General features: G+C 35.9%; 1 protein-coding gene and 1 long non-coding RNA gene across 6 annotated transcripts in view; one reads left to right on the top strand and one right to left on the bottom strand.

Moving 5' to 3' along the window:
- Window positions 1-15189, top strand: part of PCF11 (PCF11 cleavage and polyadenylation factor subunit) — a 24413-nt gene extending 9224 nt beyond the window's left edge. The window contains exons 6-16 of one of the 4 annotated variants that reach the window (XM_058545503.1): window positions 270-450; window positions 557-647; window positions 1583-3147; window positions 5039-5138; window positions 8524-8643; window positions 9164-9266; window positions 11298-11481; window positions 11979-12134; window positions 12541-12633; window positions 13150-13185; window positions 14105-15189. In XM_058545503.1, the coding sequence (XP_058401486.1) occupies window positions 270-450; window positions 557-647; window positions 1583-3147; window positions 5039-5138; window positions 8524-8643; window positions 9164-9266; window positions 11298-11481; window positions 11979-12134; window positions 12541-12633; window positions 13150-13185; window positions 14105-14320 (2845 nt within the window). In that variant the 3' untranslated portion in view covers window positions 14321-15189. Of the gene's footprint in view, window positions 1-269; window positions 451-556; window positions 1041-1582; window positions 3148-5038; window positions 5139-8523; window positions 8644-9160; window positions 9267-11297; window positions 11482-11978; window positions 12135-12540; window positions 12634-13149; window positions 13186-14104 lie in introns of all 4 variants that reach the window. The other 3 variants (XM_058545501.1, XM_058545500.1, XM_058545499.1) reach the window with 3 other exon arrangements.
- On the bottom strand, window positions 14195-23799 carry LOC131408586 (uncharacterized). Of its 2 annotated transcripts, XR_009220787.1 has the most exons (4): window positions 23376-23799; window positions 22101-22214; window positions 15632-15726; window positions 14220-14279 (listed from the first exon to the last, which is right to left on the bottom strand). It is a non-coding gene; the product is annotated as an uncharacterized LOC131408586 (long non-coding RNA). The 2 variants fall into 2 exon arrangements; XR_009220786.1 differs by lacking the exon at window positions 15632-15726 and having other exon boundaries at window positions 14195-14279.

The raw sequence follows: 23799 nt of genomic DNA, 5'->3' as shown, positions 1-23799 counted from the left end.
AAATACTATTATTATTCCTATTTACAGATAAGAAAATTGAAGTTTAGAAAGGTTAACTAATCTACCTAAGGCTACATATCTAGGAAATGCAAGGATCAGAATTAATATCTGATTTTTCTGACTTCATATCTTGTGCTCTTAATCATTTAATTAACTTTTATGGTTACATATATTCATTTTAACCAGATCCTTTGAAAAGGATCCTTAAATATGGTCCTGAATATTTAAAAAAATTTTTAAGAAATAATGTACTGCTTTTGTGGTTTCAGCTTACAACCGGGTGATGAACATAGTAAATCTCCTCATCTAAGGCATAGGGAGAGCTGGTCAAGCACTAAAGGAATCTTGTCTCCTCGAGCCCCAAAGCAGCAGCATCGATTAAGTGTAGATGCCAATCTTCAGATTCCTAAAGAGTTAACTCTTGCAAGCAAAAGAGAATTACTTCAAAAGGTAGTTACTGTGATCCCATGTGGTCATTATTCGCCTTTGTTTAAGTTTTTTGATAAGTACTTTATATATTTAAAATACTTGATTTCCTTTTATCACCCCTATGCAGACGAGTGAACGTTTAGCATCTGGTGAAATCACACAGGATGAGTTCCTTGTTGTTGTGCATCAAATTCGACAGCTATTTCAGTATCAAGAAGGTAAACATAGATGCAATGTACGGGATAGTCCTACAGAAGAAAATAAAGGTGGATTAAAAAAGAAACCTCTCTTATCTGATGCTGAATTAACCTACTATGAACATAAAGCAAAACTGAAAAGGACACAGGTTCAGCATTCATTTCCAAGACTTGATCTCTTAGATCCTGATATTTTTGACTACCCTTTGACTGATGCCTTGTTGTCTGGAATAGAATGTGAGCCATCCAAAAGTAAACATGCAAGTAGGAATAGTGGAGCACAGTTTGACAGAAAAGAACAATTTAGTGAAAGAGCAAGACGTCTTTCTCCTATATCTGGGAGTCGTACTTATGCTGAGAATCTTGCACCCCATGAGGGCCGGAGAAGACATGACGAGCAAGTCTCTGCTAAAGGTAGAAAAAGTTAAATCAGATTATGCCTATTGAATCACACAGCAGTGAAGGGAAAAATGAACAAGCTAAGTGGGGAAGGATTTTTGTGACTGTTCAGACTACTCTTTTTTCTTTGTTTGTTTGTTTTTCCCCTCAAAGGGAAGGGAAGGGAGCTAATATTTATAAGGCCAACTGTGTGTCAGGTACTTTACTAGGTTCTTTATGTATGTAATCTGATTTAATCCTAATAACAACCCAATGAAATATATATTATCCCCATTTGACAGGTAGGAAACGAGACCAGAGAGGTTCAATAACTTGCTCTCAAAGTCAAATAATTAGTAAGTTGACAGAATGGGGATTTTTTTTTACCCAGGTGTTTCTGACTCTAGAGGGCATCCTCTTACCTGCTATTTGATGCTGTCTCTTCCCTCTCCTCTAATAAAGTGAGATAGTTATAGATATTTTTGAATATACATTTACATGAATGTAGAAAGACGATTTTAAGATAATTTGATATAAATTCAGATTCAGGGAAAATAAATTTTTTTTCTTTTTAAAAGGTGTACGAGAAGAGCAGAGATCGCCATTCAATGATCGTTTTCCACTTAAGCGACCTAGGTATGAAGATTCAGATAAACCATTTGTAGATAGCCCAGCGTCGAGATTCGCCGGCCTCGATACAAATCAGCGACTTACAGCTTTAGCTGAAGACAGACCATTATTTGATGGACCTGGTAGGCCATCAGTAACGAGAGATGGCCCAACCAAGATGATTTTTGAAGGACCTAATAAATTAAGCCCTAGAATTGATGGACCTCCTACACCAGGTTCTCTTCGGTTTGATGGGTCACCAGGACAAATGGGGGGAGGTGGCCCTTTGAGATTTGAAGGACCACAAGGTCAGCTAGGAGGTGGGTGTCCTTTGAGATTTGAAGGTCCTCCAGGACCAGTAGGGACACCTCTGCGGTTTGAGGGGCCAATTGGTCAAGCAGGAGGAGGTGGTTTTCGGTTTGAAGGTTCCCCTGGTTTGAGGTTTGACGGATCTGCAGGTGGTTTGCGATTTGAAGGACCAGGGGGCCAGCCTGTGGGTGGTCTCAGGTTTGAGGGACATCGGGGTCAACCTGTGGGTGGTCTAAGGTTTGAGGGACCTCATGGTCAGCCTGTGGGTGGACTTAGGTTTGATAATCCTCGAGGTCAGCCTGTAGGTGGACTTAGATTTGAGGGGGGTCATGGCCCATCAGGAGTTCCAATTAGGTTTGATGGACCTCATGGTCAGCCAGCAGGTGGGATCAGATTTGAGGGCCCTTTGCTACAACAAGGAGTTGGAATTAGGTTTGAGGGCCCCCATGGTCAGTCAGTAGCTGGTCTGAGGTTCGAAGGGCAACATAATCAACTTGGTGGGAATCTTAGGTTTGAGGGTCCACATGGTCAACCAGGGGTTGGGATCAGGTTTGAAGGACCTTTAGTCCAACAAGGAGGTGGAATGAGGTTTGAGGGTCCTTCTGTACCAGGAGGTGGCTTGAGAATTGAAGGACCTCTGGGTCAAGGTGGTCCAAGATTTGAAGGTTGTCATGCTTTAAGGTTTGATGGGCAGCCAGGTCAGCCATCACTCTTGCCAAGATTTGATGGATTACATGGTCAGCCAGGTCCTAGATTTGAAAGAACTGGTCAGCCAGGCCCACAGAGATTTGATGGACCACCTGGACAGCAGGTTCAACCAAGATTTGATGGTGTACCTCAAAGATTTGATGGTCCACAACACCAGCAAGCATCAAGGTTTGATATTCCGCTTGGTCTTCAAGGCACACGGTTTGACAATCATCCTTCACAAAGGCTTGAATCAGTATCTTTCAATCAAACTGGTCCATACAATGATCCACCTGGCAGTGGTTTTAATGCCCCATCCCAAGGACTACAGTTCCAAAGACATGAACAAATATTTGATTCACCTCAAGGACCAAATTTTAATGGACCACATGGCCCTGGAAACCAGAATTTCTCGAATCCCCTTAACAGAGCTTCTGGACACTACTTTGATGAAAAGAATCTTCAGAGTTCTCAGTTTGGAAACTTTGGCAATTTACCTGCTCCAATAACAGTAGGAAATATTCAGGCATCTCAACAGGTAAGTCTGTTGTAGTTCCTCTAAAATTATGTTGTATGCAGATACAAACCATTTTTAATGTTTCTAGGGCTTGAGGAAGGTTTTCAGGAGATAGTTTATTCTATAGATTGGAACGTTTTTAATGTACTCTAAAAACTCCCCATGGTAGGGAAGTGGGATGAGAGTCTTCTGGGGCTGAAATTTTCAATTTAAATCCAGAATTGATCTTAGCTCTTCCAGGATCTAGAGAAATCTCTCATTCTCAATCTCTTTCTCTCTGTGACACACACACAGTTTTTGTTTTTAATAGACTATTTGAGTCGTTTTAGGTTTATAGCAAAATTGAGCTGTGAGGTACAGAGATTTCCTATATACTCCTTGCCTTCACACATGCATAGCCTCCCATTATGTTTTTTTTGTTTTTGGCTTCAAAGCTAGTAAAATGTTACACAATTGTGTGTTTCATGGGCCTCTGCTACATTGTAGAACTGTTGAGCCCTGATAAGCTTTAAAGTAACCATAGAGCTAATTTTTTAGACTTTTCTTTGATTAAGAACTTCCTTAGCCTGAGTTAAACAAATAAGAAAATCAAATTGCCCATGCTTTTATAGTCTATAATTCTTTTTTTTTCCCTCTCTTACTATTTTTTTACCACCTTTCCAGTCATTCTGGTCAAATACAATTGTTTAATATTAGTGTTAACACAGCAAACTTAGAACTTGCCTCCCAAATATATTCATTATATCACCTAAATATGTATAGTTACCTGTTGGTATTCTTTTGCACTCGTTCTGCATACACTTTAAAATGCATATTGAAATAATTTTAAAGCAATGTGCTTACAATTTGTGATTAATTCAGTTGATATTTAATGACTACTTTTGCTTGCCTGCTGAAATTCTCCTGGGCTAAATTTACTTTTTTTCCAGGTGCTGATACTTTCTTACTAGGACAGATTCATTTCATGCCAGTAACATTGCATGGAAGAAAATGTAAAATAAGAGGAAAGATTTTAAAAGCACATTATAAGCATTATAGAAAGCAATCTTCTATTCATATCCAATGGTTTAAAAAAAACAATTGGCCTACCTAGAGTTACTCTTGTATGTTCTTAAAAAAAAAATGATATGTTATTGACAGAGACTCTAGAATGGGACTTAGTCTTGTTCCTATATTATACAAAATTGGTGGGGTTTTTATTATGTATACATACTACTGAAAGTTCATATGGCTACTGAACAGGCTTATAAATGGATGTTTGTTTACATAGCAGCAACATGTAGAAGTCCTACCTCACTCTGGACTATGAATGTAGTATTTGTATGCCCGTACAGTACTTGTTTCATGACTTTTATTTTTTAACGTTCCCTTGATGTGTTTTAGAATCTACTTTGTAACCCAAAGTATGATGGCCAAGCAGGATGATCACAAAGGAGTTCAGATAGCTGGTTAAACCAGACTTTTGACGTCTGTGCAAAGGAGTCAGGTCAGGAGTTCTGGCTTCAGCTTTACTCCTAACTAGCCATTATGATTGTGTACAAGTCATGTGTTTGGATGTCAGTTCTTCTATTTGTAAAATAAGGGAAAGCACCTGCAAGGTAAAGTGATTTGTGTAAGGTCACACAGCTAGTTGTTGGCTACTTTATATTTGCGTGGTATCTTAAACTTCAAAGAAGCATCACATCTGTTCTCAGTGCCTTATAATTCTGTGAAACAGATAAGAGAAGGTGTTACTGTTCCTTGTTGTAGAAAGCCTAGAAGTGAAGTGACCCAGTCAAGTTATACTTGTAAATCTTTATTATCATAGAAACCAGACCTTATGATATCTATGAATATTTTTATGTGATTAGAATGTTAAAGTTTTACTTAAAATATAGAAAAGATGTTCTTAAAACCAAGGTTTCTCTTAAAGGTTCTGACTGGTGTTGCTCAGCCAGTAGCTTTCGGCCAAGGACAACAATTTTTACCAGTTCATCCACAGAATCATGGAGCATTTGTTCAGAATCCTTCAGGTATGTACTTCCTGAACTTTGTGTTTTTCAAGAGACAAATAATTGATGTTTTGTTGAATAGCTACCTTGTCGATTTTAGAAAATGACAATTTTGAGAAGGCATATGCAATATAAAGAAATTTAATCGGGCTAGATATTTTGTTCCCTTTTTGAGTCTGTTTACATTGTTGATGTGTATTCACACTGATCCTGTTTACAACCAGAAGTGGTTAGCCAGGACTTGTAGACCATGAAAAAAGAGGGAAGGAAACCTGTTGGGTGGAAGCTGGAGAGAGGGTAGGAATATGATATTTGTGTTGAGGTAAAATGAAATAAATGACAAACCTCAGAAATCTCAATTATTTGATATTTTGAGTTTTTGTTTTGTGGTATGTGTGTGCGATGATCCAATAAACATTGAGTACTGGGAACATCGCCTTATAAAGTTGATTCATTCATATGTCTTTATGGGCACTCAAATAATAGTTGTACACAACATGTTAAAGACAAGTAGAGAAAAACTGTGATTCCCTAGCCAGGTCTCCTGATAAAGGTAATTGTTACTAAGGGGTGAAGCATAACAATATTGTTATGGATGCTGTAACAATATTGGATATGAGGGCTTTAAAAATGAATTTCAGTTTAAATGTGTGAATAAATGGCAAGTATATAAATTATGGTGATTTATAAAATAACTGCAAAGTTAATGTATTGAAACCAGCCCAACCAAATTGTAGTGGTACTTGCTTTATTTCTGAATCATTAAAACAGCCATCTTCAGAAACATGCTCTAGCATGGCACTATTCAATTTACAAATTTAGGGAGTTTTCCAAAACTTCTGTAGTAACTAGGGAAGTCCTAGCCAAGCTTTAGTTTAGGCATTGGTTTTTAAACTATGTCATCACAAGAAATTCATTCAATAAATTTGAAAACTTTTTGTTTTTAATTTCTAGATTGACAATTAGTATTAATTAATATTTTTTTTTATGTTTTTTGTTGTCACTGTAATGAAAAAGGAAGGAAAGAATTTGGGATCTAAAATCAGAAGACCAGGGTTAGATGCTCCACTCTGCTACTCTGTAGGTGGGCAGGGTGTAAGCAATTATCCTCTCTGCGGTTCAGTTTCTGACTCTGTAGACAGGATATGATAAAAGTCAGTATTTGCCTGGGAATTTTTTTAAGAAAATCTAATGAGAGTCCAGTTGGTCCTCTGTATTATTGGGTTGGTATCCATGGATTCAACCAACCTCAGATCAAAGGCCTATGGTGGTTGTATCTACTGAACATGTAAAGACTTTTTTTCTTGTTATTATTCTCTAATCAATACAGTATAACAACTATTTACATAGCATTTACATTGTATTAGGTATTATAAGTAATCTAGAGATGATCTAAAGTATACAGGAGGGTATGTGTAGGTTACATGCAAATACTACACCATTTTATATAAGGCACTTGGCCATCCTTGGATTTTGGTATCCTTGGGGTCCTGGAACCAATCCCCCGTGGATACCAACGGACGACTGTGTATGCAGAAGTACTTTGTAACTTGTAAAGTGCTATATTATTGTATTATCCTTTAGAACTCAGTTTTTCTTGTTGAGTGGAGGATTTGTTGTATTGGGGTTGGTGAGATAGTGCGCAAAATTTTCTTTTTGGTGTGAGATGATATACAAAAACTGCAAATTTTCTTTTCGCATTTACAACCTTGGGGTGTATGTGTATGTATACAGGGCCTAGCAGTGTCACAGGAGATCACATCTTATTTCCCTGGGTTGGAGGTATTGAATGAGATGTTACGTACGCCTTCCTTTTTTAAATTATACTTATTCTTAAAGGGATGTGAAAAGTATTCATTATTCTCTTCAGCTTCTCTCAAGGTTTCTTCTCTAAATTGAAAGTAAAAACATCCCTTTCCTAGTATACTGATCATTTGCTGTATGCTAGCCATTGTGCTAGGATGAATTTAATAAGGTTCCTTCTTCTAAGAGCTTTATAGTGTAGCGGAATCTATTGACTTTTTTTTTTTAACAAACACTGTGTGTAGTGCCAAACACCTCAGTGCCTTACAAATATTAATTCATTAAATTGTCATAACAACCTTAGGTAGGGACAGTTATTATTACCCTTTTACAGGTAAAGGAAACTGAGGCATAGAAAAGCAACTTGATCATGTCACACAACTAAAAAATCGCATTTCTAGTTAGAATCCCAAGAGTCTGGTTTCATAGTTCGTTCTCATGACAACTAAACCTGGCTGCCTGACACACATGTGAATAGCTAGTTATGACTGAGATATACAAAGAGTAATTTTAATGAAATGTAAATGTTAAATTAGTGTGTGAAATGCTATTGTAATTGACTAACTATTGAGGTTGATTAGTCATTCATGTATTCAGACATTTCATTTCAGTAGACATTAATTAGCTACTGTGTTCAAGGCATTGTGCTAAGTGTATACAGTATGCAATGATCAAGGGCAGGGATTATGTGTATTGTGGATGCAAATTGAATTTCTGTTATTAAAAGGAATTTTTAGTGGTTTAGAACTTTTTCTAGAGGTGTAGTAAGATGCATGATAGTGACATACAAATACATTAAAATATTGTTTTTATAGTTAAAGAGTTGTGATTATTAGAATAGTGCTTAGCAATATATGTAATTGGATTGATTCCCCACCAATGAGCTTAAGGAGATTATTACCCTTGTCTCATTTATTCAAATTATTGAAGCTTAGTAAGCCTAACACCTGTTCAGCAACAGCCTGAACTACTTTGCAAGGGCAGTAATTCAGCAAAGGTCAGAGGGGCAGGTATACTCAGCCACATGGCTCATCTCCCTGCATTAGTTCCCCTGGGTAGTCATGGGGGAAGCGGGGGGCAGGAGTATTTCCACTTCGGCTTTGGTTGTTATTTCTCCTAGAAATCTGTGGTAAGAGATGGTACTCTACTTCATCTATACAAAACTGCTTTTCCCAATATGGTTAGAAGATGAGGAATAGAAAATTAGGAAGGTGGGAAGCTGGATCTAGAGGTGGTGTTATACTGCACAGAAGGAGCATGAAGCTTTCTGCTTTCTGTATTCTTCTTTTCTTTGGCATGGATTTAATTAGGCAAAAGTATGTAATACTGGATTTTTTAGATAATACATATGTCCTTATAAAGTATCAGTGTTTTCAGTGTTAGTTTGCAGTATTTGTCCTAGAATATATTTTTAAGAGGTGATGATTTGCTGCCCTAAATGAAAAGTTCATTTTAGGAGCTTTTGAGATAATTCTCTCATTCTTAACAAGATTTCGTCACATTTATTGTTGCTAGGACATCATGAAGAAAACTTTGAAAAATCCTTAGTATAATTTGCATCTTTAAGTTCTACTTTCATTTTAAGAGTGTTATTTTTTTAAAGGAGCCCTTCCTAAGGCATATCCTGATAATCATCTCAGTCAGGTGGATGTAAATGAGTTATTTTCAAAACTGCTAAAAACAGGAATTCTCAAATTATCCCAGCCTGATTCAGCTACAACACGTAAGTATGGTTCTGTACTTCATCTACAAAAAGCTTTATTAAGTTATAAAGATGTATGATATGATATAATGATGTAAGTTATGATAAAAGTTCTTACAATAATTGAATTCTTAGGTATAGTTTTTATTTTTGCTTTTTGGATATCAAATATAATTGGTTTATAATGAACTTTTTAAATTTTCTACAATGGAACTATTATCTGTATAGTGGTCACTTTCATTTAACTAACATTCCTGCAAATATCATGTGCAGAATTTTTACTAGTTATTCTATATTAATTTAGCTTTTTAAAATAGTTTGAATATTAACGAAATAAAATTTCATTAAGATTGACTTTTAAGAGATCAGACCAAATATCACTCATCAAAATAATTAGGTTGCTTGGCCAGTAAATGTATGATCAGAAGCACTGAATGGATAAGATGGGGTTCTCTATATGCTTATAACAATATAGTGTTCCCCTATAAAGAATACATGGAGAATGGTGTTGAGAAATTTATGTTTCTTTTCATTGAAGAAGTAAATGAAGTTGCTGCTCAGCCTCCCCCTGAAGAGGAGGAAGATCAGAATGAAGATCAGGATGTTCCAGATCTTACCAATTTCACAATTGAAGAATTGAAACAGTATGTACTCTAATTTTCTTTCTAATTTTTTAAGATAAAAGGGACAATGACTTTAATAACAATGGACATTGTTACTAGTGCTGTTCATTTTATTCCTCTTTTAAAATTTAGGAAGCCTGATTTCCTTTTTTTTTTTGGTGAGGAAGAATGGCCTTGAGCTGACAATCTGTTACCAATCCTCCTCTTTTTGCTGAGGAAGCTTGGCTCTGAGCTAACACCTGTGCCTATCTTCCGCTATTTTATGTGTGGGGCACCTGCCACAGCATGGCTTGATAAGTGGGTGTAGGTCCATGCCTGGGATCCGAACTGGCAAACCCCGGGCCGCCAAAGTGGAGTGCGCGAACTTAATCACTATGCCACTGGGCTGGCCCCTGATTTCTTTTTTTTAATGTAGTGAAATACATATACATAATGTAAACTTTAGGAAGCCTATGTTTAAATCTAAAATATGACTGCTGCACAAGTATTTAGGCCAAAAGCCCACCCCAAAATTTCTATTTTTTTATATCTGTGTTAGGTACAGCAAATATAGGGAGTTTAAATATTAAGTGTTGATAATCACTCATGTCTTATTTTTATCTTCATTTTCTCTTAATCATCATTATTTTTCCTGTTTTGATTTTCTTATGTTTTTGAAGTTAAGAAAATGAGATTTTTGTAGTCTAATATTAAAAAAATTTTTTAAAAAATCTATTTTCATTTTATAAGTAATGCATGTTCGTTGTGGAAAATTAGAAAATACAAATAAAGTCAAGAAAATCAAATTACCTACAGTTCCCACTTTACTGATAACCACTGTTAACATTTAATGCATATCTTTTAATAATTTTCTATTGCCTATATTACTTATATAAAAAAACATTAAAGCTGCTTTATGGATTCACTATATCCTTATGAGTACTTTATAAAAAAAAATAGAACAGCTAATGGGTTTCACTTTTTTAAAGTCAATTTTTTTTTCAAAGTAATACTTTCACATAGTTCAAGCTCTCTAATGAAAGGCTTATAATAAAAGCTCTCTAATGAAAGGCTTATAATAAAAGATGGCATCCTTTTCTCTTAGTACTACTTCTCACCCAGAGGCAAAGATTTTTTTAACTCTTTTAACTATGGTTCCTTGCATTTACTTCTCTATTAAAAGATACATATTTTTCTGATTTATCATATGTCTTGATTTATCACATTTAGACAATCTCTTGACTTCCTGATAGTGAAGGTTTAGCTAGCTTTTTTACTATTCTACCAACTCCCTCATACAGTTATAAAACCATTTTTCATTAAATCGTTATTCAGTATTAATGTTATGACTCTAAATATTTATTTGTTTGCTGGCATACAAAGTATTAGTGTACTGTGCTTTGCTTTATTCTACTATTAAAAAAATTTTTCTTGGAGTTAATAACTGCCCTATTTGTTCATTTACTTGGTCTGTGTACCTATTTCTTTCCAAATAGGAAGCCCAGAATTTTAACAACTGATTATTGCTGACCTCAGTTTCTCATTAGTCTTTTAATGTTTCTTTTTAGTTATCTGTACTATTATTTCTTCTGTACCTCTTTCGCTGTGTTTTAGACCAGTGTGGGGCAGTTGAGTTATTCAGAACTCCAGAGATCTGGAGAGGTGAAATCTAATTGTTCTGCCATATCCACCTGCCATGTCCATCTTGATACTGACACTAATCTAAGAACAGGCCAACTATTGCCTTATTAATTAGCAGATGGTCATTCCATTTTTAGCTAGAAGGAAGTAAGTAACTGAGTCAGGCCTGTCAATAAGAGGATAAACTCCATGTTCCAAAATTCACTGAAGTTAAGGTAAAGAGAGTCAGTGACACACTGTTGGAGAATAACATTGATCTTTGGGTATTAACTGTTTCAGCCAACTTTTGGCTGAACCATTATTTTGTCACATAATAATGGCTTTACCATTACTACAATATGGAAAACTGAAATATTTGTAACTGCCTTTTTTTTAAAGGCCCTTAATCCACGCTACCAAAACTAAAGATTATTTGTGTGTTTTTCAAAATAGACGTTATGATAGTGTTATAAATCGACTGTACACTGGTATTCAGTGTTACTCTTGTGGAATGAGGTTTACAACATCACAGACAGATGTATACGCAGATCACTTGGATTGGCATTATCGGCAAAATAGAACTGAAAAAGACGTTAGCAGAAAAGTCACTCATAGACGTTGGTACTACAGTTTGACAGTAAGTAATCCATATGCCTCTGAACTATCTTTTAACCTTTAAATTATATCATTCTAAAAGTATATCAGTTTAAATTATTGCTGAGAGCTAACTTGGGAATTTTCTGAATAAAATTTGACCCCTAGAATATAAAAGCTTTTTTAAATAAAAGAAATTTTAAGAGTATGTATTTGCTTTTTGAGATTAGAGTAGGACACAAGTTTCTTCTACGTCTAAAATTCCAAGTTTCTGTGACTTAATTTGTTTTTTTTTTTGGTAAAAGATTTGTACATGGAATTTATCAGGTAATGGAAAATTAACATTAAGATCTTAATTGTTCATTAGTTGCTTTATGTTGTCTATTATGGGGTTCAAAGAGAAGCTATAATTTTAAATAATAAATATTAAAGCATATTGTAAAAGAATGTACCCTTATATTTAAATGGCATTCTATTGAAGATATGCCTTAAAATTTAGAAACAAATGAAAATATTTTTCCTAAATCAACTCCTTTTAAGGACTGGATAGAATTTGAGGAAATAGCTGATCTAGAAGAACGTGCAAAGAGCCAGTTTTTTGAAAAGGTGCATGAAGAAGTTGTGCTCAAAACTCAGGAGGCTGCTAAAGAAAAGGAGTTCCAAAGTGTACCTGCTGGGCCAGCTGGAGCAGTTGAGGTAGGAGAAGAATATTAAATTTTCTGCCTCTGGTCATGCTCCTCACTTCCTTTAAGGAAATAATCATCAATATATCACTTTATTTACATCCTTTTTTTAGTGATTTTAAGATTTCTTGTAAGCTTTACTCTTCAAATTTACTCTTATGATCTCGCTTTGGGTTTCATAACCACTGTAGATACATAATATCAGTGACCAGCAGCAGTGAACCACTAACTGTTTTTGTGTGGAAGAATGTAACATCCCTAGAACTTATTTTGTATCTGTATTATATATTGAACATTGTTTAAACTTTCAGAAAACACTTAGATTCCTTCCTGTACTTACCAAAATGTTTATATATTTTTATTTAGTGGGATTAGATGTGTTCTATTATGTAAATTTCATTTATATGATTCTGTTTTAGAGTTGTGAAATCTGTCAAGAACAATTTGAACAATATTGGGATGAGGAGGAGGAGGAATGGCATTTAAAAAATGCGATTAGAGTGGATGGAAAGGTAATTTTCATTTCTTTATTACGGAAGTGTTAAGATTAGTGTTTTTGGTAGGGATAGTTCACGACTTAGGAAGAAAAATGTTAATTGTTTTTTGGTTTTAATAAAAAAGGTATTTGGAGTCATAGAGTTTTTGAGTTGGAAGAGATCTTAGCAGTCATCTGGTTCTATACTCATTTTATATAAGAGGTTGCATAACTAGTTAATGATAAACCCAGGACTAGGTCTTCTGAATCTAGTCAGTCTTCTGCCTAAAACCACACTATTTTGATTCTGAATTTATAATTCATCATCAAAATTACTGTCTTGAAAACATACCATGTTATCTACTTAAATGTATAAAGCAAGTTTAAAGAGAAATGAGGATGAAAATTTTGTTTGTGGTGTGACCAAATGATTTTTCTTGCCTGTCTAAAGATAGCTGTCTTCTGGTTTAAATTAAAAAAGAAAATCTTATCAGAATAGCCATTAGGAATGAATATGCATGTGACTACATACTATTTTTTTTTTTTGCTTTAGATTTATCATCCATCATGTTATGAAGATTATCAAAATGTAAGTTCTTTTTGGTTAGTGTTTCTCATTTACATTACTAAATTGTTTTTTAATTTTTTTACATCAGAGAAATATTGTTTTAATCTTATTGAGCTGTTTTTATGTTTTGATGTAGCATTTAGATTGTTCACTAAATATTGGTGCTCAAATGATAGAATCTGATTTAAATTTTAAAATTTCTTTATCACTTGTACTCTGTTCACTTGAATCTTAATGATGTCTTTTACTAGAGCGCTAGGCCTAGAGAAATGTGAGGGAAACTAAAGAAGGATAATGATGAGAATAGGTTTCTTGAGGTAACGGGTTAGTATTTACTGCTTTTTTTTCTTACATACTCCACTCAACCATTTAATATAGGAATAATTTTTAAATGATCACACATGAAATCTAAAAAAGACATCAGTCTGTTAACTTGAGAATTTCAAATTTTCATATTCGTAAAGTGACCATTTTTTTAAACAATGGAACATATGGACTTTCAAAGAATATTTGTTCCACTGGGTTCAAGAGGCAGTTTGGAAGATATATTTATAGTCATCAAAAGACTAGACTTTCTAGGATGTTTTGATGGTTTGTGGGGATTTCAAAAAATCCTCAAGAGTATGTGCAATTAGGAGTCACAAAAATCCTACCATCTATGTGGGGTTAAATATAGAAGCACGTCTAAGCAACTTGTTTTGGCCTTACATCAGTTACGGCTTTTCTTTGTTCAGCTCATTGCTGAGTACATATTAAATGCTCGATATACATTTTATTATTTGTCTGCCTTTATGGCATGTTTTGTGGGAAAGCAGGTATTTCAGTTACATTCGTTATATGTATGTTTCTTCACGCATACAAAGGTCTTACAGAACTAAATGTCATTTAATGCGATACTTTTGGACTTGAATCAGTACTTATAGGGCTTTTCATTTTGTAGACGTCTTCATTTGATTGTACACCATCTCCCAGCAAGACACCAGTTGAAAACCCCTTGAACATTATGTTGAACATTGTCAAAAACGAATTGCAGGAACCCTGTGAAAGTCCCAAAGTTAAGGAAGAACAAATTGATACTCCACCAGCTTGTACAGAGGAAAGCATAGCAACACCCACTGAAATTAAAACAGAAAATGATACAGTTGAGTCAGTTTAAATAAAATGAGAAAGGTATGTTTTTCTTTTTTAAAAAAGCTGCTGTTGGATCTAGGTGAAGAATTTTTTATGTATATATAGACATATATCTATATAAATTGTCTGGCTGAGGCAGGGCCTTCAGCTATCATTTGGTTAATAAATACATTTTAGTATTTGCATTTCCTACTGCCTGCACAGTTTCAGGTGCTTGTTGTGTGAAAGTTCTGTAGATGTGTGCAAATTTAACAAAATGAAATTGTATGTGTAAAAATGTACGATTTTCACTTGCAAAACTGTAAATTATAAATAAAAAATATTTTTGCTATCCATGGAGTGTAATATTTATGCACACCATCAAATAAAGAGTGTTTCTGTACTTTTTATTGGGTGAAAATGGCAACTTCAACATGATTTTTTTTCTAGTAGCTTCCCATGATCAAAGAAGCAAAGTCTGAAGTTTTATCCTTCAAAAGGGGGTTGTGAGAGCACTGCAGGACTTTTCTCAAATAGAAAAGCCAGATTTGAAAAATTTTTAAAAACGAAATAGAACATATTTGCATATATATATATATCTCCAGCTATAGAGAAGCATCCAGATGTCCATTTTTGAAAAGTATCTAATGAAGCAACTTTTATTCTTGAACTTGGACACTGATGTCATCAAACGATTAACAAATATATTTAAGTACTAAACGTGATTTTTTTTTTAAATGACATTTTTCAAATTGTCAAATGATTTAATGCAGATGAACATATTTCTATTTTAAGTTACAGGGGAATCTGTAAGAATGTTCATTTGAAACATGGTTAACTTTTTTCCTTTGTTAGTTTTGACTGAATTAGATGGATACCATGAGATGTTAATATTCATACATGTAATAAATAGAATGATGAAGAAACTTCCAGTTTGTATCTCTTTATTTCTTGAATGGCTTTAGAATGTGAGTTTTTTTTCTTATGTCTGTCTTTCATCATTGCTCTTTAAAACATGAATGGGGCACCTGCTATGAGCCAGGCATTCTGAGATGCAAGATTAACCATTCCTGCAATCTATTAGAGATAGGCATGTAAAATAATGAATGTCATAGTTTGTTGAGCACCTACTTTGTGCTAGGCATTGGCACTCTTTTTACATTTATTTTCTTTGGTACTTACAAATAATCCTACATAGTAGATGGTATCCCCAGTTTACAGATGAAACTGAATCACACACTTAAAAAGTTGTATATCAAGAATGTGAACCTAGCTTTGCTTCATCTTATACTATTTCTGCAATTAAAAAAAAATACCCTAATATAATGCTAGGATAGAAACAGGCACATCAAACTACCTGGAGGTGGCTTAAGACAGACTTGATAGAGGTGGTCATATTTGAGTCTGTCTTGGAAGATAACTAGGAGTGAAGTCCATGTCGGTGGGAAGGGTCTATGGAGAATGAACAACAAATATAAAGGCTTGAAAACACTTCATGTGTATTCAAAATTAAATTTTATATGGTTAAAACCCAGTAACTTTGAATAGGTGGTTATGAAGAGTCTTCTTGGTCATGCTAAAGAATTTGTTCTACACCAATGACCATGGGAGCCACTAGAAATTTTCAACAGAAGTGACACCCTATCTGCATCTGATTTTTTTTTTTAAGAATTAACTGAATAGAGATTATCAAATGCAACAGAGAGGTCCAGTAAGAAAACTGGTAAGTGTCCACATGTGTAATAGCTGAACTTGTGAAGAACATTGTCATGGAAGAAATGCTGGGGTCTGAATCCAAAAATGTAGGCAAAATTTCCTGTTGTGCCTTTTTCTAGGGAGACCATCCATAGCTTTTATCAAACACCTAAAAGTATGTGACAATCAAAAGGAAGGTGGGCCAGCCCCTGTGGCCTAATAGTTCTGTGGCCTAATAGTTAAGTTCAGCGTGCTTTGCTTCTGCAGTCCAGGTTTGGTTCCTGGGCACGGACCCACACCACTCATCTGTCAGTGGCCATGCTGTGGCAGCAGCTCACATACCAAAAAAAGGAAGATTAGTAGCATATGTTAGCTCAGAGTGAATCTTCCTCAGCCAAAAAACAAAAAAGTAAAAGGGGCAGGGGTGCCAGCCCGGTGGTGTAGTGGTTAAGTTTGCACACTCTGCTTCAGTGGCCCAGGGTTTGCGGGTTTGGATCCTGGGCACGGACCTACACCACTCATCAAGCCACGCTGTGGCAGCAACCCACATACAAAAAAATACAGGAAGACTGGCACAGATGTTAGCTCAGGGCCAATCTTCCTCAAACAAAAAGAGGAGGATTGGCAACGGATGTTAGCTCAGGGCCAATCTTCCTCACCAAAAAAAAAAAAAAAAGGAAAAGAAAAAGGCAGGCAACATTCAAAGCTGCAAGTATATCAAGCATATTCACATAGAGGGAGAGAGTGAAGGACAAGTCCCTGGGGAACAAACATTTAAAGACTTGTAGGTGAGAAAGAAGCACTATTGAAGAAGTAAAATAGGAAAACAGCAATAGGGAAAAAAGTTTCCAAGGATGGGTAGTCAACAAAGTCAAGGAAATGTGGAAAGATTGGAAATACTTGCTAACTATTGACTTAAGACGAGTTGAGTAAGGTGGCCAACGGCAATTGCAATGGGTTGGGTGGGTGAGAGGTGACAAAATACTAGGTTACTCTCTTATGGGATTTAACTGGAGAGATTAGATTGTAGTTAGAATGAGACAAATAGGACAGACATTAGCATGTATGTTAAAAGGACCTCACTAGAGCGACAGGTTGAAGATAGAGATGATTGACAGGTCAGTCTCAGAGCTGGAACAAGATCAATAGCACAAGAGGAATTAGCTTTGGAATGGAAAAGGGACAGTACTTTCTCTGAGATGGTCACAGGTATTTAGTTGGAATTGAGAGTTCAATTCCTAATTTTTCTTTTGAGGTAGGAGGCTGGATGTGGGATAGTGATTTAGATGGGTGTGTCCAAATTTGGCTGTGCATTAGAATCACAGTGAATGTTAAGAACAGACTGCTTATCTCTGGAAAGTCTCATTTAGTAGATTCTCATTCAAGGACACCTCTAATAATTAGGAAGCTCCATAGTTGATTCTAATGAACAGTGAGATCTGATAACTGATCTAGAAATCAGCAACACTGAATTTTAGCCCCAAAAGATAGAATAGTAATAGTCAACACACACAATGTATTACACTGGAAAGTGCAGCAAGGAAGGTTGAAGGAAGCCTCAGGGAAGATGGAACATTGTCCTTTGAATTGAGTTGAAGTTTGTGAAAACCAATAAAAGGAACATTGTGTGATATATTTCCTAAATCTAGAAATTTCATTGTTTATACCCTCTTTACAATGTCCTGATTGCCACATAATTTACCTAATTAAAACTTCTAACTTCCATGTTCTGGAAAATACTACAAAGTAATCTGTTATTCGGCTAAAAACGAAATAAGCTTTGAGGAGAAAAAAGGACCTAATTATATACTAAAAATTTACAGGTTCTCATGTAACAGCTTAACCTAAAATAGAGAATTCTAGATTCTAGTTATATTTTCCTGGCTTTCTTTACAGCCTATTTAGCACCTAATAATTGCTTTCAGAAGTTTATACAAAGTATTCAGGAAAATATAAGGAAGCATCTATGTCCACAAATAGAAAGATTAGCTGACTAAAGAGGAGGTACTATGGAGGTAGAAATGGAAAATCAGGCTATTATCAAGAACTAGCCCTGAACTTCTGTAGGAGTGGGAAGTTTTCTCCTAACTATATGGGGTCAGCTCCCTGAAATAATGGACACTGTTGGGCAGGTAGGGAAGAGCAAGTTAAAAAGCCAAAAAGCACCTGGGGGGTGCCCTAGTGAGGGTGTGGAGGTGCACCCCAAAGGAAGATCAAGAATGCCTGGGAAGCATAAGAAGTAGGTACATAGGCAGAAAGGAGTAGATACGATTACCAAAACCCACTTAATTCAATTTTTGCCCTGGAGTTGGCCCTCCTCCCTCTTCTGAAACTAGAAGCAAAGACCTGATTTATAAAGGATTAAGGGGACATCCTGATTTATCACCCCACGTTGGAACAACTGAGGTAGAGGTAGAGGACTAGCCATTTTTACTAATTGGGACCATAAGCTTCCTACTCACAGAGTTCCAATTCTCTGGAATGCTGAGATGCCCACACACTTGTGTGTGTTCTGAAACTTGTTTCACTTGTCTCCCTTCATAGTCAGTCCCTCACTTACCTTGAAATCCTGTGCAATCTGGTTTTTACATCTTGACTATTTCATTACAATCGCTCTCCTCAGTATTATCAATGACTCCTTGCCAAAACCAGCGTCCTTTCCTTAGCCTCTTAATCTCTCCTGGCCCATGTACTCCTTTTATCTTTTTTTTTTTGTGAGGAAGATCAGCCCTGAGCTAACATCTGATGCTGATCCTCCTCTTTTTTTGCCGAGGAAGATTGGTCCTGAGCTAACACCTGTGCCCATCTTCCTCTACTTTATATGGGACACCGCCACAGCATGGCTTGACAAGCAGTGTATCAGCGTGCACCTGGGATCCGAACCCGCGAATCCTGGACCGCCGCAGCTGAACGCACGCACTTAACCGCTTGAGCCACTGGGCCGGCCCCCCACGTACTCCTTCTTAAAAGTATCTAATTTTACTTTACATAACAGTGCATGTTTTCTTGTGCTTCTGTGTTTTTAGGAAGAATTAAAAACATTTAAAAATCAAATACAAGAAGTACAGAAAATAAAGTCTCCTTTTGCATCCTCTTTCTTGTTCTATAAAGTAACCGCTGAATTAAAAATTTGGTATAGATCCTGCTCAAACTTTGAAAAAAAATACTTTTACAAAGTAATTTTTAAAAATTAAATGAGATCACATATGTATTGTTTTGCCTCTTTTTTTCATTTACTATATCTTACCAACTCTTTTCATGTTGATTAATACAAGCAGATCTGCATTTCTACCACTGAGTAATATTTCATATTATGAATGTAGCATAATTTAGCCATTCTTTCATTGATGGATATTCAAGTTTCTAATTATCCAGTAATTTCAGTGTTGCAATGACTATCCTAGTACATACATCTGAGCAAGTTATTTTGAAGATTTTACAACTGGATAGTTGCTGGTTCAAGGGTAACATATATTTATTTTGACAGATATTGCCAAATTGTCCTTTATGGGTCACACCAAATTAGTCTTTCACCAGCAGTTTTCAGAGTGCTTTGTTTAGCCATCCTCTTCCAACACTCATTATCTATTATCTTTTAGTTTTTATCATTGTGATGTGAAACAGCAGTCTTGATGAGTTAGAGTATCCCTTGTTGATTTGCTTTTGGCATTTTTATCACGTTTTTTGCTGATTAATTTTTCTATTGTCACTTTCTCACCGACTTAAATTTTTAGAAAATAATAAACATTAGGTCTTTCTCTGGTCTCAATCTCCTGGTAACATATCTTGTAGCTTTTTAAATGTTTATCTAGTAAATTTTTTTCTCTGTGGCCTCTAGGGCTTGTCTTTCTTATTAGGAAGGCCTTCCTAGGGTTTATAAAACAAATTTTCTGTATGTTCTTTGTATTTGTTACTATCTTTAATTCTTCCGAAATTTTTACATATGAAAATACTGAAGAGCCTACGTTTCTCTATTTGAAATGCCACCACTATAATAAACATATACGTGGCGTTATTTCTGGCTTCTAGTTTGTTCCACTAATCTATTTGTCTAGCTCTGTTCCAATACCATCCTCTTCGAAATATTCTAGCTCTATAGTTCTGAAATGTATTTGGGTAAGTCCTCATTCTCTTTTCAAAAATGTTTTGGGTTTCATCTTGCACATTTATTCTTCCAGATAAACTTCAAAATCATCTTGCCAATTTCCACTAAAAATTACATTAGAATTTTTACTTGAAATGCAACAAATTTATAGTCTGTGGAGAATCATATTTTTATAACACTGAGCCTACTCATGTACGGGCAAAGCATGTCCTTCCACTTATTCGGATCTTCAGTAACATCCATTAATGAAGTTTTATGGTTTTTCTCATGTCAGTTTTACTCATTTCTTGATAGGTTTATTTTCACCTATCAAGAATTCACCTAGAATATTTCACCATTATTGCTAATGTGAATGAGATCTTCTAAAATTGATTACTTTCAGTTTATAGGAAATCTTAATTGTGTGTTGCTCTGATAGCTTACCATCTTACTGAACTCTTTATTCTAATATTTAATATTTTACAGTTGTCTTAGATTTTCCAGGTAAAAAATGCTATCATTTGTCTTAATTTCCTTCTTTCCAGTTTCATACCTTATTTATCTTGCTTATTATTATTACAATGGGTCCAAAATTCTCAGAACAATGCTGAATTATAGGCATGATAGCAGATAACCTGAACCATGACATTAAGTGTGCTATTTATTTCTGGTTGATACCTTTCATCCAGTTAAGCAAACTTCCTTTTATTACTTGCTGAATATGAATTTTATTTTCTTCTTTTTTTTCTGTGAGGAAGATCACCCCTGAGCTAACACCTTACGCCAATCCTCTTTTTGCCGAGGAAGACTGGCCCTGGGCTAACATCTGTGCCCATCTTCCTCTACTTTATATGGGACGCCAACACGGCGTGGCTTGATGAGCAGTGCATTGGTCCGTGCCCGGGATCTGAACCTACGAAGCCCAGGCTGCTGAAGCAGAGCATGTGCACTTAACCACTACGTCATGGAGCCGGCCCCTATTTTCTTCTTTTTGAATCGGTAACAGATGCTAATTTTTCAAGTACTTTTTTAGTATCAATTAAGATCATACAGTTTTTTCCCTTTATCTATTAACACAGGCCATTTTCATTACTGTATTGTCTAATGTTGACCCATCCTTGTACTGGCAGGATAAATCCAACTTGGTTATCACATTATTCTCTAAACTCACTGCTGGCTTCATAGTTTCTTTAGGATTTTTTCATGTATATTCATAAGTAAGAATGTGCTATAAGTTTTTTTTCACTATCCTTGTTTAGATTCTGTTAGTGTTATGCTACCTTCATAGATGGAAAGTACTCCAGTCTTCTCTATGCTTTGTTCCTGGTGGCTTTTGTCATGGATACATATGGCATTCTTTTATGATAATCAGTTTATTAAGGTTTCCTAACTCTTGAAGCCAATCTTTTGAAATTTATACTTTCCTAGAAAATTGTGCAAGTCAATTTTCAAGATTATTAGTATAAGTTTACACTAAATAATTCACTTTTGATTTTCAAAGTCCCTCATATCTGCAATGTTTTGTTTCCTCTCCTTTTCTTCCTCAGATTTGCTATCTATTTATTGTTCTTTTCAAACACCCAACTATTATTATGATTGATTTTCTTTTCTATTTCATTAATTTCTGTTTTTTTTTTTTTGTGAGGAGGACTAGCCCTGAGCTAACATCTGATGCCAATCCTCCCCTTTTTTTCTTGAGGAAGATTGGCCCTGAGCTAACATCGGTGTTAGCTTTGTATGGGACGCCGCCACAGCATGGCTAACAAGTGGTGCGTCGGTGTGCGCCCAGAATCCGAACCTGCGAACCCGGGCCGCCGAAGCAGAGCGTGTGCGCTTAACCGCTTGCGCCACCAGGCCGGCCCCAATTTCTGCTTTTATTTTTAATTCCTTTGAACTTTATTTTGAGAGATTTTACTTTCTCTGCTTCTCTATCTGTTTCTGTTTCCTTTTCTGATCCTTCCCGCCATCTTTGTATCCTTCAAGGATGTGCTGCCTCATTCTCTCAGTGAGTTTATCCATACAACATAGCAAAAAATAAAGCCTTTACCATTATTATATAAGTGGCTACAAGCACTGTATTAATTTGGAGTCAGTCATAATGGGTTCCAACTCTGCACCTCCTACTTATGTGATCTTGGCCAAATCTGAGCAGTTTCTTCATCTGTAAAAATAGAAATAATAATACAGATTAAGTTTGAAACTATTTGCAAATCATTTAACATAGAAACTGGCCCATACTAATAATTCAATACATGTCTGGTAAGACAAAAGGTCTCAGTTGCCCCATTTCTAAAGACAAGGAGACTGGGATGACTAATCTCAAATTCCCTTCCAACTGTGAAAAACTTTCCTTTCAGCCTTTCAGTTCACCAACTAGACAATAAACCCATCAACTCACCCACTCACCAGTTACTAAGCCCTTTCCCTTGAACTAAGTATTCTAGATGTTAGGAACACCAAGATGAACAATGATACAGTCCCTACCTTCCAGAAGCTCAGAGTCCTTATAGAGAAGGAGTGAGGATCAACTGTTAAATATAGGTAATTATAACACAATATGATAAGTGGTCTAATAAAGGCTGTGGGAGTTCAGAGACTTTGAGGAGTATGTGCAGCAAAAGTAAAGATCTAGGTTGGAAACCTAATTCAGGTACTTACTACTTACTAGCTGTGTATCCTCGGGCAATTAACTTTGGTGCTTTATTTCTCTATCTGTAAAAAGGAACAGTAATACTATCTGGGTACGTTATATTAAGGATTAAATAAGAAAACTAACATAAAGCACTTAGTACAGTGCCAGATTCATCATATAAACTCAACACAGCAGTTATTACTATCATTAATATTACAAGATGCCATGTAGTTAAAGAAAAGCAATTTACTGTACTTCAAGAGAGGAAAAGTAGGGTCAGGGGAATTTCCCAAACGTGTTCACAAAACCAAACCTGTGGAAAGGCAATAAGGAGACAAAAAAACAGAGTGAGAGAGGAATTAGGGTGGGTGATGCCCTTGGAGGACAGAGAATTCTAATTTTTCTATTCTCAGCTTCTAACACAAAATCTGACCCATATATTTGTAATAAACAGTGAATGGAAGAATACACCTTAAGCAATAGGGTTGGAGAAAAAGATTTGGGCCAAACTGTTGAAAGTAAACATTTTACAGCAAAAGGAACCCAGGATTTGGAGTTAGAAGATCTGACACAGCCTTCCGACTAATGACCTGTGTTTTTATATTGGCTCTATAACTTACCCGCTGTTTGGCCTTAGCAAATTACTGATACCTTGAATTTCCTCACCTGTGAAATGGGGATAACACCTACCTTACAAAATTACTGTGAGAATTAAGTACCAAGCGATTATCAAAGAGGTTGGCACTAGTAAACACTCAACAATGATAGCGGCTGCAGCTGCTAACTTCTCCTTTAGGTCTTTCTCCACACTTGTGAAATAATGGTAAAAACAGATGTTCTCCAACGATCCAACTGGCAGTGAAAAATTACACTAGGTTTGCCAAGGACGAAAGGCCCCGCCCGGTCCGCGCCACGCAGGTCACCTACGCAGACTGCAATCCTGGAGCCTCCCCTGCGTCGCTGAGTCACGGAGGGCGCCATCGATGCCAGGCGGTTACAGAGACTGGGCCTAGATATGCTGGGTGCGAGACCGAACGCAAGCTCACCCAAAACCAGACTGCACCGCCATCCGATTTCTCTAGAGGCGAAGCCTTGGAAAAGGTGAAGGAAGAGA

The sequence above is a fragment of the Diceros bicornis genome, chromosome 7 (assembly GCF_020826845.1).
Source record: "Diceros bicornis minor isolate mBicDic1 chromosome 7, mDicBic1.mat.cur, whole genome shotgun sequence".
Lineage (NCBI taxonomy): Eukaryota > Metazoa > Chordata > Mammalia > Perissodactyla > Rhinocerotidae > Diceros > Diceros bicornis.
This window is presented reverse-complemented; position numbering and strand designations above follow the sequence as displayed.